Consider the following 18,196-nt stretch of genomic DNA (forward strand, 5'->3'; position numbering starts at 1 on the left):
GCTGCATGTGCGTGCAGTGTTCAGCTCAGGAAGTGGCGAACATAAGATTTGCATACACACGCGGTCTCCATGTGTGCATGCCCACTTCATTCACAACCCATTACCCACTGGTCCACCAGTGACAGGGACACACCATCCTTTCAAACTGAGATCAGACCAAGGCCTAACCCCAGTTCTCACCTTTCAGGCTCCTGATACAGCAAGCGGATTTGTGGCGGCAGCTGTGGAGGTTGTGTGTGTGTGTGTGTGTGTGTGTGTGTGTGTGTGTGAGTCTGTGTGTGTGTGTGTGTGTGTGTGTGTAGTTTTGGGTGGGGGGTGTGTGGAGAGGGGTGAAAAGAAGGTTCTGGCTGAAGAAGGGAACCAGGCCTTCCCCTGAAGGCCACAAGGAAGGCGCTGAGACACACACCCTCCTCCCAGCAGCTCTACCCACTCCCTGTGCCCTCGCCTGCTGCCAGGCCAGGGAAAGGAGAAGCTAAAAGTGGCCAGTCTGACTTGCTAAATTGGTCTTCAGTGGAGAAAGGGAAACGCGTCAGTTCCCTGGGGAAGTGGCCGAGCCCAGGGTGGCCACAGGCCCCTGGGCTTCTACTCCAATGGAAAAAAAAACTTGCTCAAATAGATCTGACGCTTTGTTTTCGAACCCAAAATACTCTGTGGCGGCTGCCGGAAGTGTGACCGCTGGAGGGAAGTGGGGCAAGAGGGGAGGTTAGTTTGAGTTTCCATTGCAGCAACTCTTTCTTTCATTTGGGGTCTAGATGAAGCTCTCCTGCCCATCCACGAGAGGGTTGGTGTGAGAGGCAGTGAGGGCTCTGAGGTTCAGGCCTGGGGTACTCACAGCCACAGTCACCCTTGGCCCACTGCCATCCTTTCCCCAGAGGCCGCTAAAGAAGACCACATCAGAATTTTCTCTCAGGCCACCTGGTGGCAGGCGGGAAAGCTGACCAGGGAAGAGGGGCTGTGCTAGGGGCAAGGGGCCCAATCACAGGTGACTCTGCCTTCAGAGACGTGACTTTCCTTAGTGAACTTTGATGTAATCTTTTTAAAAAACAAAGATCTTATTTACACAGAAATTTTCAAAGAGCATCCAATGAATCAGCTGGACTAACAGCACAGACCTCAAATATTCTGAGTCAGTACTTTAGTCTGTGGCACTAATGCCAGCTCCAAATGCAAGCGTTGGGGAAGAATGACTGACTACATATAACAGGATCCCAATGCGCACGCCCCATAACCCTGCTATCCTCATTTCTTTTTCCTCACATCACTTACCACCACCTTGTATGCATTTTCTTATAGCCCCTTCTCACCCTGAATCCTCATTAGGCCTTGAGTCTTCGCACAAGCTCTTTTCATCACAGCTGTGTCCAATGCCAGACACACAGTAGGTGCACAAGAGATAAATCTTAAATGTCGAAGGCAATCAGGTGGAGGGGCAATCAGCAAACAGTTCTCTTGCCTCATGAGAACTTGTTAATTCACAAATGCTGCGGCCTGTGGGACTTGCCTGGTGATCCAGTGGTTAGCACTCTGAGGTTCCACCATAGGGGGTGCAGGTTCAACCCCTCCTCAGGGAACTAAGATCTCGTATGCCACGTGGTGAGATCAAAAAAAGAAAAAGGAAATGCTGAGGGCTGCTGTTACACCAGACTGTAGCACTAGGTGGGGATGGGGTGGGTTGAGAGGGGACCATATCACGGGAATATGTAAAATCAGAAGTGGCTCCTGCCTTTCTGGAACTTGGGGCAGGAGGGTGAGAGGCAGACATCCATCAAAGAATGACACAGACTCATGTGAAAAGGTAGGTAGGACCAGGGCAACCCAGGAGCGCTGTTTGGTGCAGTGAGCACTTAGCACTGGACTTGTAACCACTGGACATAGTAACCAACACATGGACTGAAGGTCTCAGAGTTTGAAAGGCTTTTCTGGGTGAGTGGTGACTGAACTGAAGGAAGAATGTCCTCCAAGACACCATGGTCCAGAGAAAACGTCACTCTAGATGCGGGATGGCATTGGGGCCCCCGCAAGTGGTTCCGACTGATGGCGGGGTTAGGCGGGCGTGCTGCACACCTCCTGGGCCTGGGAACCCCCGGCTGCAGTTAGAGGCCGCCGCGCGCCCTCGGTCCCTGGGTGATGTTTACCGTCTCTTAATGACGGCAGGGTAATAATCACCCTAATGAAAAACTCCCTCCGGGCGCGGGCCAGCCAGACTGCGATGAGGAAACCGGGAGGCATTTCGGAGCCGCCGGTGACTCAGGCTGAGTGTGCAGCGCGCGGCCTGAGGGACTCTCGGGTCGCCTCTCCTGCTCCGCGCGCCCCTCCAGTGTCGCCCCCGGAGCGCGGGGAGCTGAGGCCCCCCGCCGGCTTTCCTCCGCCAAGCCACCGGCAAAGCCAATCGCCCACTGCCACCCTCGGCCAGGCCCTCGCCTGAGACTTCTTTCTCTGCCTCTGCGCGGGTCTCCAGCGCCCCCTCCCCATCATTCTTGACCTCGACTCCCCCTCTGCCTGGCTTTGGAAGGGGGTAGCGCTCTGCGGGGCTCACCCCTGCCAACTCCTCCGGGCTCTCCTAACGGCATTTTCTCTGTCAGTGCCTCAGTTTCCCCGACTGAGCAGCAACAGCAGCTCAAGTTTCTCCACACCACCCCCACCCTGCCCCCGGGTGGCGGGAGTATTAATTACAGTTTGTTCCTGGCTTTGAAGATGAAAAATGCCAAGGATCATTACCACTCAATTAACGGGGCTATTACCACTTGAGTTTATGTCTGATGAATCCTACCCCACCCCCAACCTGGGATCCACGTTGCCTTGGGACTCCTCAAGTACCTCCTCTCTCCTAGAGTCCACATCTGGACTTAGCCCCTTTCCTGTTCCTGCTAATAGCACCCCACACGGGACATAGTAGAGGGTCTGACACATTCATTCTCCCACAGATATTACAGATAAAGATGGAGCACTCACATTATGGAGAACCCCCATAAGCCAGGTTCTAGCTAGGGGTACAGCAGTGCAGGTCTGGACCTCAGCCTTTGCCTTCCTGGAGCCTACATTCTAGTAGATGCTCCAGGGTCTGCTGGCATCTCCAGATCCTGCCTCAGAGTGGTCTTCCTTCCCTTCCTCTAGGATTCCTCACTCATCCACAAACTAACAGAGAAGTTCTGAAAGGACAGGGAGTTGGTGATGGACAAGGACGCCTGGCGTGCTGCGATTCATGGGGTCAGGTCGCAAAGAGTCGGACTCGACTGAGCGACTGAACTGAACTGAACTGAATTGAATGGGCTCTAGCTAGTTTCAGAGATTAAAAAAAAAAATTAACATGAAAATAAGGGGTGAATCACAGCTCCTTACACAGAATGGGCTTCCCTGGGTCTCAAATGGTAAAGAATTTGCCTGTAATGCAGGAGACCTGGGTTTGATCCCTGGGTCAGGAAGATCCTCTAGCAAAAGGGAATGGCTATTCACTCCAGTATTCTTGCCTGGAAAATTCCATGGAGAGAGGAGCCTGGTGGGCTACACAGTCCAGTCCATGGGGTCGCAGAGTCATACACAACTGAATGACTAACACTTTCACTTTACACAGAATACCCCTGCCCTTCCCTCTCCTCCTCACTTAGAGGTCTTAGCCAACCCAGTCCTCAAGGTCTTGATCAACACCCCCATCAGGTTTTCCTGTCTCTGAGCTTGTCCTCCTGCCTGAACTCCTTGCCCGCACTTCCTCTGAGAACCGATAGGGCCTTGTGTGTGCTCACTTCTACCTCAGCCTCATCCCTCACTTCCCTTTAAACTGCCTGCTCCCTGACACATGGCAAATCCCAGTCTCAAGTCTGAGTCCCTCTACAGGAAGTGCTCCCTGAAGGTATGTCTCACTGAAATGAGAGAATTTAGTCCCAGACACAAGAGCCTCTCCCTTCACTCCAGTGAGAAATAAACTTTGGTAGACAAGGGGTCCCCCATCCTGTACAGTGTGGTGAGAGTGGGTGCTGGAGTGGTAGAACCCATCCTGTATAGTATAAGGGGGTGGTGTGCTGGAGTGGTAAAAATGCAAGAACAAGGTGGACAAGGGGTCCCCCATCCTGTATAGTGTGTGGGGGGAGTGGATGCTGGAGTGGTAGAAATGCAAGAACAAGGTAGGAAGCACACTGTGGATCCTGAGTCCCTCAAATCAGCCCATGTGGACACTTGAGTTGGGTCAACAACTTCCTGTGAAGCACCTGCTGGGAACAGCCAGGGGAGTGTTAGGGAGGCAGAGGAATCAGACTCAGTCCCTGCCCCCAGGGAGCTCAGATACCAACTCTTGTCATCCAGTAACTTTCTTGGTGATCTGAGACCAGATAACTCTAAAAGGCCAAAATAATTCTGCAGAGAGGAAGAAAAATCTATCATGCCCCTTCTCCTTTGCCCATCTGCCCTGAACCCTGGCAAAAAAGCTCATGCCATCAGTCAGGTTGATAGGCAGACTTCCTGTGGGTACCAGCTGGCTAGTACTGTCAGCCCTCAGAGTGATGGGATGGGCCAGGGGCAGTGTCAGTTCTTTACACCAGTGGTTGTAAAGAATTTCATTTTCTAGGAGAGCTACGGCCTAACAAAAGTCAGGAAGCCCTGCCTGGGCCTTCTGGTGAAAGAGGATGCTAACATAACTGAGGACCTCGAATTCTCGGCCCAAAAGAGTCATCACCTGCTTTTCCCCACATCCCAGGATAATTTTTTTTTTTTTTTGACAACATAAAACAACAAAGAAGAAGCCAAAAGTCGGCCCCTAACTCATCACCTCGGTGGATGAGGCCAAGGGCCCACTTGTTTAAGGCTGGGGAGGGTCCTGAGACTGGGAGCTGATCCGAAACACCAAGATCTAGAGACCACAGCTCTCCGATTCCCCAACGGTTGTCTTTCCAGGGCAGAGAGGAAAGGAATCTGCCAGCCTTTTAGATGCTTGACCTATCACATGCTTGAAGCCTACAGCCAGCAGAAGGCTGGTTTTGCGGGCAAGTGGTAGGGGGCCCCTGCTCTCATCTGTGCTCTCACCTCTCTCTCCCTCCTTTTCTGTCTCACTCCCTGTTTGCTCCCTCTACTGCCTCCCCCACCCCACCCCCACACTCATACCTTTTCTGGTTCACTTCAGATGACAAAGTTCCTCTTTCCAAAAAGCCTCATCCCCCGAGAGTCTTCACTGCAGAGACATCGTCCCTCCCAGCTGAGAAGGGGGCTGCCCCACTGTGGCCCCCAGGGGCAATGGCAGACCCCTCCACCCAAGCACATGACTCCACTTACCCTCCATGCACCCCTGAGCTATGATAGCCAAGTTCCCATTACAAGCCCTTACCCCCTGACCCATCCCTCTTCCTCCCTGAGGGTCCTAGAAGCCCAAACTTGGCTGGGAACACGCGTCTCTTCCCAACACTTTGTGCAATAGAATCCAAAACTCAAGGACAACATTGCTTGGAGGAATTTATTCTTTTTAATGCCACAGAATGTATCTTTTATTTTTCAATTTAAACTTTTTGTTTTCTGGTGGGGTGTAGCCAATTAACAATACTGTGATAGTTTCCGGTGAACAGTGAAGGGACTCAGCCATCCCCATACATGTATCCATTCTCCCTCAAAATCCCCTCCCAGCCCTTTCCAAAATAGAATCCAGAACTGGTGAATCAACACTACTAGGAGGAATTTAGAGGTAGGTTAGCCAGTCCAATCCCTCCCAAAAGCCCAGGAGTCAGAGGGCAGCCCAAGGTCACACAAATAATTGATAGTGGAAGCCAGAAGTCCTGATTCCCAGGCCAGGGCCTGTTCTTTCCATGTCCCCATACAGTACACTTTTTCCATGTCTTGCCTTCTATCTGAGATTGGCCTTCTCTCCCTTCCCTAGCCCAGCCCTGCCCAAAATCTCAACCTCTGGACCCCCATAACAATTACAGCCTGGGACTTGTGTCTGAGGAGGGATCTCCAGGAAGGCTTTATATCCCACCTCACCCCCAGCAAATCTTACTTTGTAACAAGACTTTCTCCCTTCAGTCACCAGCTTCTCCCCATCATTGCTTGAAAAGTAAGCAAAAACACCCTTATTCAATGATTATAATGAGTTTGTTCAAATGTTGGCACAGCAGATGTTTCAAAAGGAAGTGTGCAATTGGCTTGGTGAGGAGCCTGTGACCTCTGCGACAGGGCAGTGGGACCTGAGCTCCGAGGGGACAGATGTTCTTCTGCCTATTAGGAACCCTGGAAGAAATGCTGCTCCTCCCTGACCTGCCTGTGGGTTGGAGCCCCTCCTCTCCCCTGGGAGAGGGCTCCTCCCCTCTCTGCCAGCTGGGCCCTGAGGATGCTAGGAGGCAGATCCTGGTAGGCCTTCTTCTATTCATTGCCTTCTCCATAGGTTTTACACCTCTCCTTCCTCTTACCTGGGCTGCCCCAGCGGCTCAGTGGTAAAGAATCTACCCATAATGCAGGAGCTGCAGGAGACGCGGGTTAGATCCCTGGGTCGGGAAGATCCCCTGAAGAAGGGCATGGTAACCCATTCTAGTATTCCTGCTGGGAAAATCCCTGGACAGAGGAGCATGGTGCCCTACAGTCCACGGGGTCGTAAAGAGTAGGACACGACTGAGGATGCACTCACTTCCTCTTACCACACCTACCATTTCCTTTCTTTCTCCTGACAGCCAGAAAGGCTGGAATTAAGAGCAGTATCTTTGGAGTCACAATACCCTGAGTTCAAATCTCAGCTCGGCCATTTCCTGGCCAAGTACCCTCCAACTAACTACTCAGATTTCTTCCAACTCCTTAGATTTTTCATGAAGGGGGAAAAAAAAAAAAACACTATTGAGGGGCAGCCCTTAAAGCTTCCTCACAGAACTGTTGTGAAGAATTAAGCTGGTGTATCTCCACAGGCCACCATCTTTTGTGGGTACAGAAGATCAGCGAGCCGGACGCCTCCAGCAATCCCCACACAACACTCTTAACCAGAACCACCACCCCTCAAATCGTCATTACTGTCAAGTTCCTTCCATGGGCTTCTAGACCAAACCCATCTCACCTCAGAGCTGGCTGTGTGTGTTAGTCACTCAGTCGTCTCCTACTCTTTGTGACCCTAAGGACTGCAGACCACCAGGTTTCTCTATCCATGGAATTTTCCAGACAGGAAGACTGGAGTGGGTTGCCACTCCAGGGGACCTTCCTGACCCAGGGATCAAACCCAGGTCTCCTGCATGACCTCTAAAATGCCAAGGAGGTTTGTCCAGGTTGATTCCATGGATGAACAGTCCATCTCTTGTGGGGTGCCCCAAAACAGAAAGCAGTTGGAAGCCCTTGAGGGAGTTATCATTCAGGAGCAATCTCATCAGGGTAGGCTCTCTACATGGGTGCCTGGTGTGACTTGAGGAATGCCAGATGTTCTCTGCACCCCAAGCTTCCAAATCCTTGTCACTGGATCTGACATCCCACAGTCAGACCTCAGCCCATCAGCGTATCTGAGTTCCTACCATTTTCCAGGCACCATGCTTAACAATGGGCTAACTTCCTCTGGTTACACACTACCCTCTTCCAAGCATTTTCTGATAAAAAGGCAAATCTTGTCTGAGATGGTAAGTCATTAACTTGCCAGCACCTTAGTTTGAAATAATTGGGGGCTTCTTTATTTTTTTATATTGGAGTGGAGCCGATCAATAATGTTGTGATATTAATAGTTTTGGTAGACAGCAAAGGGAATCAGCCATACACATACATGTATCCATTCTCCCCCAAATAAGGGCTTCTTTCTTATAAGACAGCAGAGAAGTACTGGATATCTTTAGCAAAAAGGAGCTCAAGTTCAGAGGGTAGAGGTGACTAAGGAGCAAGACAGAGTTCCAACCTGGCCTTTTTCTGTGATGGATTTGTAGGGCCAAGTCCCCTCTTTCCTCCACTCTTTCACCAAGACAAACACACTCATTGCCCCCACAAGCAGCAGTAGCCCCAGAGGTAAGCAGTGGGGAATGGGTGGCCTTGGCCCTGCTACAGAGCCACAGCCTTGCCTTTCACCATCTTCAGGGTGAAGATGCCCTGAACCAGTGCCCTACTCGCTCCCCAACAAGTCTGGGGCTTCCAGTTCAAGTAATTAGGCCCTTGGCAATCTCACCTGAGCCCGCCAATAAAACTGAGACAATCACCCTCAGCCCCTGTTCAGGAGGCAGAGAGGCAAGAAAACTGGAGGGAAAGGGAGTTTTTTTTCCTATGCTGAATTCAAGATGGAGCAAGCAGAGGGAGAATGCTGTTAGTCTCTAAGGGGCCACTCCACACCTCCCACCCCAACTCTAATAGGCAGGGTTGCCCGTGCCCACCATAGATCCCTGGCCTCTGTTTGCCACCTTCATCCAGATTGACAGGGGACACCTGTGTGGGCTGTAATCGGACCAGCAGCCAGGCAGTGAGGACCTATGCTTGTGGAGGCAGGCTTTCCCCAGCATGGATCCTTCCAGGATCCCCACCCCACCCTGAAGCCACAGCCATCCTCCATAACATGTCTAGAAGGATGCTCCAGAGTGTTAAAGAGCAACTGAATGACTGCTTGGTATTCTACTTTATGTCGTCACCAGCTACCAAGGGCTCCATCCTTGTCTGGGTTCTCACAGAGTGGGGACCATTCCTTAACCATCTCTGTGATGATGTAAAGCTCACACATAAAACCTTCCTGTATATGATCACACTGATATGTGTGATGAAGGGTATGGAGTTTCCTACCTGGCCCTTTTTACTCCCTGTGTCAACTACACTCACCCCAAAGATACACAAGGGGAATGGGCTTTTCTGTCACATGGTAGGGTGGGGGAAAATAGAGTTTACCAGTAATAATTGCCATTTATTGAGTGCTGCTAGTGATCTAGCAACAGTATTCTATGACGTTATCTAATTTTAGTTCTTCCTAAGGGATTGTTGTTGTTGTTGTTCAGTTGCTAAGTCCTGACTCTTTTTCGACCCCATGGACTGTAGCCCACCCGGCTCCTCCATCCATGGGATTTCCCGGGCAGGAATACTGGAGTGGGTTGCCATTTCCTTCTCAAAGAGATCTTCCCAACCCAGGGAACAGAACCCCCATCTCCTCCATTGACAGCTGGATTCTTTATCATGAGCCATAGGGGACCCTCCCCCTTAAGGGATAGGTACTATTATTATCCTAATTTACAGACAAGAAAACTGAGACCCAGAAAGAGATTCAGAAATTTCCCCAAGATCACACTAAAGTTTTAATGAATACTTATTTTTTAAATACTTATTAATTGAAGGCTCCCATTCTAGGTCAGGGACAAGTAGGGAAGAAGGGGACAGGCATTTTGCCCAAAAAAAGACTCCTACCCATTCTCACCAAGCAAACAGGTCTGGAGCAGGCCTGCAAACTCTACTTGTTCTCCTTGAATGCAATAGGTCCAGTCGGCCTAAAAGTGTCTGCGGCCCACCTCTGGAATGGCTACACCCCTCTATGGTCTTTGGGGCCCCGGAAGCTTTCAAGAATCCCCGATTCTCCCACCGGCCTCTGCCTTTCCTACTGTGGGTGCCTATCAAACAGGCCCGGGGTTTCCAGCTCCTCAATCTCCTTTCCCTCCCGGGTCTCAACGAGGGTGGGGGGTGCATCATGGTAGGGTCCTCCAGCGTTGAGCTGGGCGGCCGGGAGCGCTCGCACTTCCTCCCCGCCACCCCCGCGGGCTGAGCTGTGCCTCGCGCGGGGAAACATGGGCACTGCAGGCACCACTGGTGTCTGCGGCTCGCCTGAAGGCCGCTAACCTCGCGGCGTCTCTTGGCCCCGGAGAGAAACCCACAGAACCCCTCTCCACCTCCGGGTGCAGGCGCAGCAGAAAGCGCCGCGGAGAGGCCACGGCCGGAACTGGAACGGCCGATGCTCGCCGGGGGTCGCTGCTCCCCGCCTCTCCCCGTCTCTCCCCAGCTGCCAGGCTCTGCGGCCAGAGGCCGGAGCCGCTGGCTAATTTTTCACGCCCCCTAGACCGCCTCCCTAGGTGACGCTACAGCCTGTGTGGTTCCTTTAAAGGCTGCGGGTTCCGTTCTTCTTTCCTTTTCCACTGGATGCCAAAATATGCAAATCCGGGGACCGGAATCTGCAGCCAAATCGAGAAGGAGAAGGGGCGCGGCCGGCGCGTCACCGGATCCGCTCCTTGTATGGCTCTTCCCGGCTTGGCCCGCCGCCCCGCGACCCTCCTTGCAGCCGCCAAGGCCCCTCCCGCGCCCAGCCCGGCTCACACTGCCGCCCACGCCCCCGGGCCGGCCAATCGCCCCCCCCACCCGCCCGCCCCACCGCCTTGGGAGGGAGCCGGGGGCGGGAGGCGCTGCATGCCCTGATTCCGGCCGGAGCCGGGGACCGCTGCAGAGCGCTCCCTCCCCGCGCCGCGCGGGCGGAGGAGAGCCCGGGGGCGCAGAACCTCCCCGGTATAGGTGCGGGGAGCCTGGCGGGAGCGGCAGCAGGGGCGAGGGAGAGGGGGCCCGCGGGCGGCGGGAATCCCTCCTTTCCTAAGCACCAAAGGAGATCCGGGGGAGACCGGGCCCTCCCACCCCTAGCTCTCCATCGAGTGAAATGGAGGGGAGGAGAGCGAGGTTGTCATCCACCCCCACGACGAGCAGCAGCTTGGGAGTTCCTCCCACACGTCCCCGGCCCGCGTGGCCCTCCTACGGAGTGAGGCCCGGGGATCCTCTCCTCCTCCTTGTCAACACTCCCACTCGCCCTGAGAAATGCACGTTCCCCCAACCCCAGCTCCCGGGCCAGGGACCGCGGGATCCACCGCGCCCACACGGCCACCGAGGAGGGAATCCTCCTACGCCGAGCCGGTGTGATCTGGGGTCGTTCCCCCACGCTCCTCTCCTCTCCTCCCCCTCTCCCGCGGCCGGGCCGCGCGCTCTCCGAGAACAGGCCTCGGGGAACGTATCAGCCGCCCCCGGGATCTCTGCCTCCCCCGGGAGGTGACAGCGCTCGGGGTCGGCTAACAGGCGGCCCTTGACTGCAGGGCACCCGGCACTCAGCCACGGGGACAGCCCCGTGTAAGGCGAGGGGGAGGGCAGAGACCAGGGGAGGTCGCCGCGGTGGTTCGGAGACTGTGGGTTCGGCAGACTCTTGCCGCAACTCGGTGGCGCGCCCTTCGCAGGAAGCACTACACAGCGACTGCGTCTGGGCCTGCTGGGCCCTCCTGCCATCCCGTGGTCAAAGGGGTGCTTGGAACCAATAGGGGATTTTTGGAGGGTTTGGTGCACATGTTTCCTATCCCCTCGACTTCACTCCATCACCACCAAAATTGCACACCCTCGACCTCCCGAGGTGCGGGTTCTCGCCTCCAGCGCAGCCGTTCTGCAGCTACCAATCTCCCCAACACTACGCTCAGCCTGGTGTCAGCTCAGGGTCAGGGGCCCAGGGAGCAGCAGGAATGTGGGCGGCAAACCCGAGGGAGGGCGGCACAAAAGTTCCCGAGGTGCTGGACCGGAGACCCCTCACCCGCTGGAATCCTCTTCAAAGGAACTTTGTCCCAGTCCCAGGTGAGAGGAGTCCTGGACAGGAGAGGAGCCGTGCCGGGTCGGGGTCGGAGAGCACACCTTCCGGGTTCCCCAGAAGTTCCCAGGCTGCAAAGGGAACCCCGCTGTGTGTTTTCAATCCTTTTTCTTCCTGCTGGGGGGAGAGCGTCGGAGGCCACTTGCAAACCGCCCCACCTCACTGCCCCCCGCCCCGCCCTGCGATCCTATAAGCGCGCTCTCTCCAAGTGCCGACACCAAATAAACATACTGGAGGCTATTGCTCTTTCGACCCCGCGCTGCGCGCTTTACTCTTCACTTTCAGTTACATCCCTCTTTCCTCTCGCCTCTCGAATTTTCTTTCCTTCTTCTCTTCTATTTCTCTTTTTTTTCTAAGATCCGCGAGCGGTGCGGGCGCCGCACGTTGGCTGCGGCCCGCTTCCTGCTTTCTAATGTTCCATTGTGAGGAGCTTCCATTGTGACGTCGCGCCCCTTCGGCTGGGCTTTGTCTGTCCATATATGGGCAGCTACGTCACGGAGCTTTCCCGGGGCTCAGATAAATAGGCTGGTGGAGTTCCCTGGCTGGGAGCTTTTGGGCAGCAGTGAGCTTGCTAGGAAGCGGCGGGGCTGGTGCTGGCGGTAGCAGCGGCAGCGGCAGCGGCAGCGGCGGCTGGCAGAGGCAGTGGCGGCGGTGGCGGTGGCGGATTGGGGGGCGGGGGGGCCGCGGGCGCGCGTCTGTTGGTGATATCAATATTGAGGCCGCGTGCGACCCCCTTGGACCGAGATCTCCCCACCCCACCCCAACCCAGCCCCCACCCACCTCGCGCACACGCCCCCCCCCACCACCACCACCACGACCCAGCCTCCTACCACGGCGCCAGCTGAGGCATCCAAGAGGATTACCCACCCTTTGCCCTCTCCCCCACCCACCCCTCAAAAAAGAGAAGATCCTTTCCCCAGGCCCACCCCTTCCCCTCTTCCCTCCCCCCTCCCCCCGAACTTTCCCTCTCGCATGCTTTTCCCCTGCACCACCGATCGCCTCTCGGATGCCGCTTGCCTGGAAGCTGCGTTAGGAGCAAGCGGCGGCGGCGGCGGCGGCAGCTCGGGAGTGCTATGACCGGCAAACTCGCCGAGAAGCTGCCGGTGACCATGAGCAGTTTGCTAAACCAACTGCCTGACAATCTGTACCCCGAGGAGATCCCCAGCGCGCTCAACCTCTTTTCTGGCAGCAGCGACTCGGTAGCCCATTACAATCAGATGGCTACAGGTAAGGGCGGCGGGGAAGCGGCGAGGCAGCGAGGAAGGAAAGGGAGAGAGGAAGAGGAGGAGGGAACAAGCTAGCTACGGATGGATAGATGGATGGATGGATGGAGAGATGGGGGGGGGGGCGCGCGCTGTGAATTTTCCGGGGGGCGAGTTGCTTTTCCCACCCACTCCTCCCGCCCTCCCCGATCGGGAAGGCTCGGTTGGCGACGCCACGGTAGAGGCTTCGATTCTTCCGGGTGGGGGCAGCCGCCGACCAAAGGGAGGTAGGTGCGAGCGGCTCTGGGGTTCTCCACTTAGGGGGCGCGATCGCCGGGCTGCGCGCAAGGCGTAGTGCCATCGCCCCCTTTCCCGGGAGGAGCCCAACGTCCCTTTTCACCCGCGCTCTCCCCCCTTACTCCCTCAGCCTCCCACCCGGGATGGAGCCATGTGCGGCGTGGAGTCCCCGCGGTGGGAGAGGTACTGCGACGCTGCCTTTTCAGGGCGTTCAGCAAAGCCGTGGGGGTGTGGGGACGGCGGGGAGGGGAGAAGGTGGGGATCCACCCGCCCGAGGGCTGCCACGGGGGGCGATCCCCGGACCGAGGAGCTTGGGAAGAGCGGCCACTCCCGCCATGGAGACACCGGCCGGTTTTCCGCCGCCCTCCACTCTAGCTAAGCTGAGGCTAGGCTTTCCCCCTCCAGCAGGAGCCGAAAGCTCCTTCAGGCCCGGAGGAGGCTGGGGCTGGGGGAGGCGGCGGGAGAGCTCCCTTTGCGGGCAGCACCCCTCTACGCGCCGAGGACAAAGCGACGGAGCGCTCCGGGTCAGCTACCCGGGCGCGGTGCGCACAGGGGGCTTCGTCGGGGCAGGAAAGGCGCGGGGTCCGGCGCGGACAGGGCTAGGGGAAGAGGGCCGAGTTGTGTGCGCTGGAGAGCGAGAGCCCGGCGCGCTCCGGGTCTGAAACTACCTGTAGCTGCAGCTACCTGCCCGCCCCACCTCGGGAATAACAACAATGCTTCTCGCTCTCGCGCCTGTGTGTATGTGTGTGTGTGTGTGTGTGTGTGTGGTACGGGAGTGTGTGTGTACGGCGTGTGCGGTGTGTGTGCAGCAGCCACTCCACACCCCGATCCGTAGTATTTTGCTGTATCCAGGTTGCGCCCGGGAGCGCGGCACCGCCCGCTTTGCGCTGGGCGCAGCTTTCTTTCCTCTTATCCCATCCTCTGCGCACTCCACGCGGCCGCACCCTCCACACCTGGGCAAGGACCTGGGCGCCCCGGCCCGGGAGCCGACTCGGCTTCACTCACCCCTACCCTCTCTCCCCCGCTCTCCGCAGAGAATGTGATGGACATCGGTCTGACCAACGAGAAGCCCAACCCGGAACTCTCATATTCGGGCTCCTTCCAGCCAGCCCCCGGCAACAAGACCGTGACCTACTTGGGAAAGTTCGCCTTCGACTCCCCTTCCAACTGGTGCCAGGACAACATCATTAGCCTCATGAGCGCCGGCATTTTGGGGGTGCCCCCGGCCTCTGGGGCACTCAGCACGCAGACCTCCACGGCCAGCATGGTGCAGCCGCCGCAGGGGGACGTGGAGGCCATGTATCCGGCGCTGCCCCCTTATTCTAACTGCAGTGATCTCTACTCGGAGCCTGTGTCTTTCCACGACCCCCAGGGCAACCCCGGGCTCGCCTATTCTCCCCAGGATTACCAGTCGGCCAAACCGGCCTTGGACAGCAACCTCTTCCCCATGATTCCCGACTACAATCTATACCACCACCCCAACGACATGGGCTCCATGCCGGAGCACAAGCCCTTCCAGGGCATGGACCCCATCCGGGTCAACCCGCCCCCTATTACCCCGCTGGAGACCATCAAGGCATTCAAAGACAAGCAGATCCACCCGGGCTTTGGCAGCCTGCCCCAGCCGCCGCTCACGCTCAAGCCCATACGGCCTCGCAAGTACCCCAACCGACCTAGCAAGACCCCTCTCCACGAGCGGCCACACGCGTGCCCGGCGGAGGGCTGCGACCGCCGCTTCAGCCGCTCGGACGAGCTGACCCGGCATCTGCGCATCCACACGGGCCACAAGCCCTTCCAGTGCAGGATCTGCATGCGGAGCTTCAGCCGCAGCGACCACCTTACCACTCACATCCGCACGCATACGGGCGAGAAGCCCTTTGCCTGCGAGTTCTGCGGGCGCAAGTTTGCGCGCAGCGACGAGCGCAAGCGCCACGCCAAGATCCACCTCAAGCAAAAGGAGAAGAAGGCGGAGAAGGGGGGTGCGCCTTCTGCGTCCTCGGCGGCCCCGGTGTCCCTGGCCCCTGTGGTCACCACCTGCGCCTGAGGCTCGGGCCCCCAGATCCCACTTTTCCCCTTCAGTGTCTCCCGGCTGCTCGCCTGAATGCGCAGCCGAAAAGCTAGCTACGGAGGCGCAGGGGCCGCGCCCTGGCCTCTCCATGGACGTAAGGCCCCTTGTTTCCCTTCGCTGTCCCCCGTCTCCACCCTTTCACATCGGCCGACGGTCGGGGGCCAGGGCAAGAGGCGCCTTCCCCTCGCTGCCCACCCCTTAGCCAAGGCGTGGGGGCGGAAAGGTGGCGTCTAGCCCGCTTTGTTCAGTTCGGATCGTCTTGATCCAGGGGCCGCCGGGCCGGGCCAACGACCTGCCGGGGACTGAAGGCGGGGTCCGCCCAAGCCTCGCCGGACCCAAGCACCTCACGGTTCCCCCCACGTGTCCCTCGATTCCCCCTCGAAGACCCGAGAGGGGGAGGGGGTAAGGAGCGCACCAAAGCGCAGAGCTTGCTGCCCGCCGCACGCACGCGCGCCTGCGTGCGGGGATGCGCGCGAGTGTGCGTGCTCGCGTGTGTGTATGTGTTATGTGTGCGTGTGTGTGTTTCTGTGTGTGTGCGCGCGCGCGCACGCGTGTGTGTGAGACTCTTGAGCTGAACTGGGCTGTGTCCACCCTAAACTCTTCCCCACTTCGGGTCCCCAGGCCGCTAGGGAAGCGTCCCAGCCTGGGGGCCTGCGCGTGGCGGGACGAGACGGTCTTCCATCTGCTCAGAAATAATGTTTCTTACAGAAATGCCTCGGATGCCGCCGCCGCGGTGCTGCTACCGCCGCTTAGGGTTTGGCCCCTCAGAATCCCTCCTTTTCCGAGCGCTTCCCTCTCAAGGCCTCAGGGCAGTTTGATCTGCGGGGAGAAGGAGCAGCCATCCTTGAACCTGCCTTTTTAGAAATGTGTTTCCTCAGCCCCACTTTTTAAAAATCTGAGTTTGCTCTCTGCCTTCCCCCGCCTTTCCCCTCTAAGCCTTTTACCATCTCTTTCCAAATCTTTTTTCCAAAAAGGCAGGCCTCAACCAGCCACCCCATTTCGCCATCTTTTTGTTTTCTCTCACTCACGTACCCATTTCTCTTCCCACCATTGATTGGAATGCAGCCTTTTTCCCCCCTCTTTGTCATCATCCATACAACAGGTAGAATTCAAATTTAGGTAAATGGCATGTGTGTATGTATGGATGTGTATAAATATGTGTGTGTGTTCACACACACACATATATATACACACACACATATATATATATAACCTGCACACAGTATGTATTTCTAGCAAAATTAAATCTCTAAGGTACTTGGCAATCCCGTGCAGTGCACCGGAATAAAAAGAACTTATAGGCATATACAGCTTTAAACGATTTATTTTTTATGAAAAAATGGAACCAATGAGACTGTATCTGCCTATGTGTGTATGTGTATGTGAGTATGTATATATGCATCCATAGAAACACATAGACACACATCAGTGTCCAAATTTTCCTCAAGTTATGGGGATGTCTGCATTAATCCATGTTGATGAATGAGGCACATCTCTTCCATACCCCAGTCTCACCTTCTCCCTGCCCTACCTCACCTCTTCTCAGGCACCCCCTCCTCCCCAGCCTCCTCCGCGCAGGGGGAACTATTTGGATGTGGAGTAGTAGGGAAGCTGGCCTGAGACACAGCTTCCAGTGCAGTCTTGCCTGAATGTACTGTTCCCTGTTAGCGTTATTTCTCCTGGGGTCAGTAAGCTGCCCAGAGAGAAGGAAGACAGGTCTGGAGTTTACAGAATGTCTGTTTTTAAAGTCACTTTATGCGTTTCCCATTTTTTTTTTTTTTTAAAGAAAAAAGCACCGGTTTTTTTGGTGGTGGATAAATAATACTAAAAGGAATCTAGTGAAAGGGGGAAAAAATCATAGAGCAAGAGGATTGTGGATTTCCAGGTACTTGGATTTTTTGTAGAAGAAGAGAGAAGTGGATGAAGTTTGCCAGAAGGGCCCATATTTTTTCAGCTGAAGGGTAAAATCTTTCTTTGCAGAGACAGTATTTTGCTGAATACTTTTTATAATGTGATGATTATTTAAAAAAAAAACAAAAATTTTGGTCACTTCAAAGCTGGAAGGAGGAATCAGATAACCCTTTAATATTTTTTCCTTGCTCCTTCTGATCTATGCATGTCACTGCATGATAATTCTGAGTTTTCCTTTGTTTTAATAAAACTGTTCTCAGACATTTAAACTAAACTAAGAGAAAAATGACTTTGTTGCCAAAAGGTTGTGCTATCCAGATTTTTTATATGTCTGCATGTTTTAAGAGAAAAAAAAAAAGAGAAAATGCACTCTAACTTATGTGAACTGAGAGAAAAAAAAATCAGGTTTTAAACAGGAAAACCTATGGGGAATGATATTTTTTGAAAGACTTTTGTATAAAGTTGAGTACTTAGAAAAAGACAAACCAGATGTAATATATTTTGTGGATGTTTTTATTTCTTGGATTTATAGTACCTTATACTAAGGTTAAAAAAATATGCTTGATATTGTGAAAAGGTGAAATTCTTCACCAACATTTCATTTGCTCCTTTGTCACATTGTTATGCCAATATAATATAGTTAATGAAAACAGCATTTTTAAAAACCGAAATATTGAAATGGTGTCATGTTGTACCATTTGCACTGTGAGCAAATGCTAATACAGTAAATATATTGTGTTTGCTGACAATCAGCTGGCCTATAAATCTCCTTATTTTATTTCTTGTTTTCATAGCATAAACTTTTGGTTTGGCTTGTGTTTTTTTTTTTTTTTTTTTTTGTCTTGTTTTGTTTTTGGCTGGTAGTTGGTTTGATAGGTGGTGCTTGTGCCTGGTTTTTGTGGTTCTTTCTCTGAGACTCTTTACCGTGGAAAGGTGGAGTCTGGCATTATTAGAAGGTGGTCAGAATTTTGTGTGGGGTTCTGGTGTTTCCAGGTCCATGTTGCGTGTTTACTGTGGTTCTCAGAGAATTCCACTGTGGTTCTAAGGTTTCTCCTCCACCCTTCTGAGAGCCTCAAACTGCCAGAGAGATTAGACGAACTTAGATAAGCTCATGGGACTCTGGGCTGGACTCTTTCTCTCTGGTTTCTAATGGGTATTTGAGGGTAGAAGGGAGGGGAGCTCCTGGTTTAGGATCTACTTCTCTGGTGGTTACAGTGA

The 18,196-nt window shown here is 54.6% G+C and overlaps 1 protein-coding gene across 2 annotated transcripts; it reads left to right on the plus strand.

Moving 5' to 3' along the window:
* The first annotated feature begins 12,076 nt into the window (after positions 1-12,076).
* EGR3 (early growth response 3) lies at positions 12,077-17,798 on the plus strand. Of its 2 annotated transcripts, XM_070375571.1 has the most exons (3): positions 12,616-12,727; positions 13,130-13,182; positions 14,034-17,798. In XM_070375571.1, the coding sequence occupies exons 2-3, from the start codon at positions 13,143-13,145 to the stop codon at positions 15,041-15,043; spliced, it is 1,050 nt and encodes a 349-aa protein (XP_070231672.1). In that variant the 5' UTR covers positions 12,616-12,727; positions 13,130-13,142; the 3' UTR covers positions 15,044-17,798. The 2 variants fall into 2 exon arrangements, with proteins under 2 accessions (XP_070231671.1, XP_070231672.1); XM_070375570.1 differs by lacking the exon at positions 13,130-13,182 and having other exon boundaries at positions 12,077-12,727.
* The last annotated feature ends 398 nt before the right edge of the window (positions 17,799-18,196 follow it).

The sequence above is a fragment of the Bos mutus genome, chromosome 8 (genome assembly GCF_027580195.1).
Source record: "Bos mutus isolate GX-2022 chromosome 8, NWIPB_WYAK_1.1, whole genome shotgun sequence".
NCBI lineage: Eukaryota > Metazoa > Chordata > Mammalia > Artiodactyla > Bovidae > Bos > Bos mutus.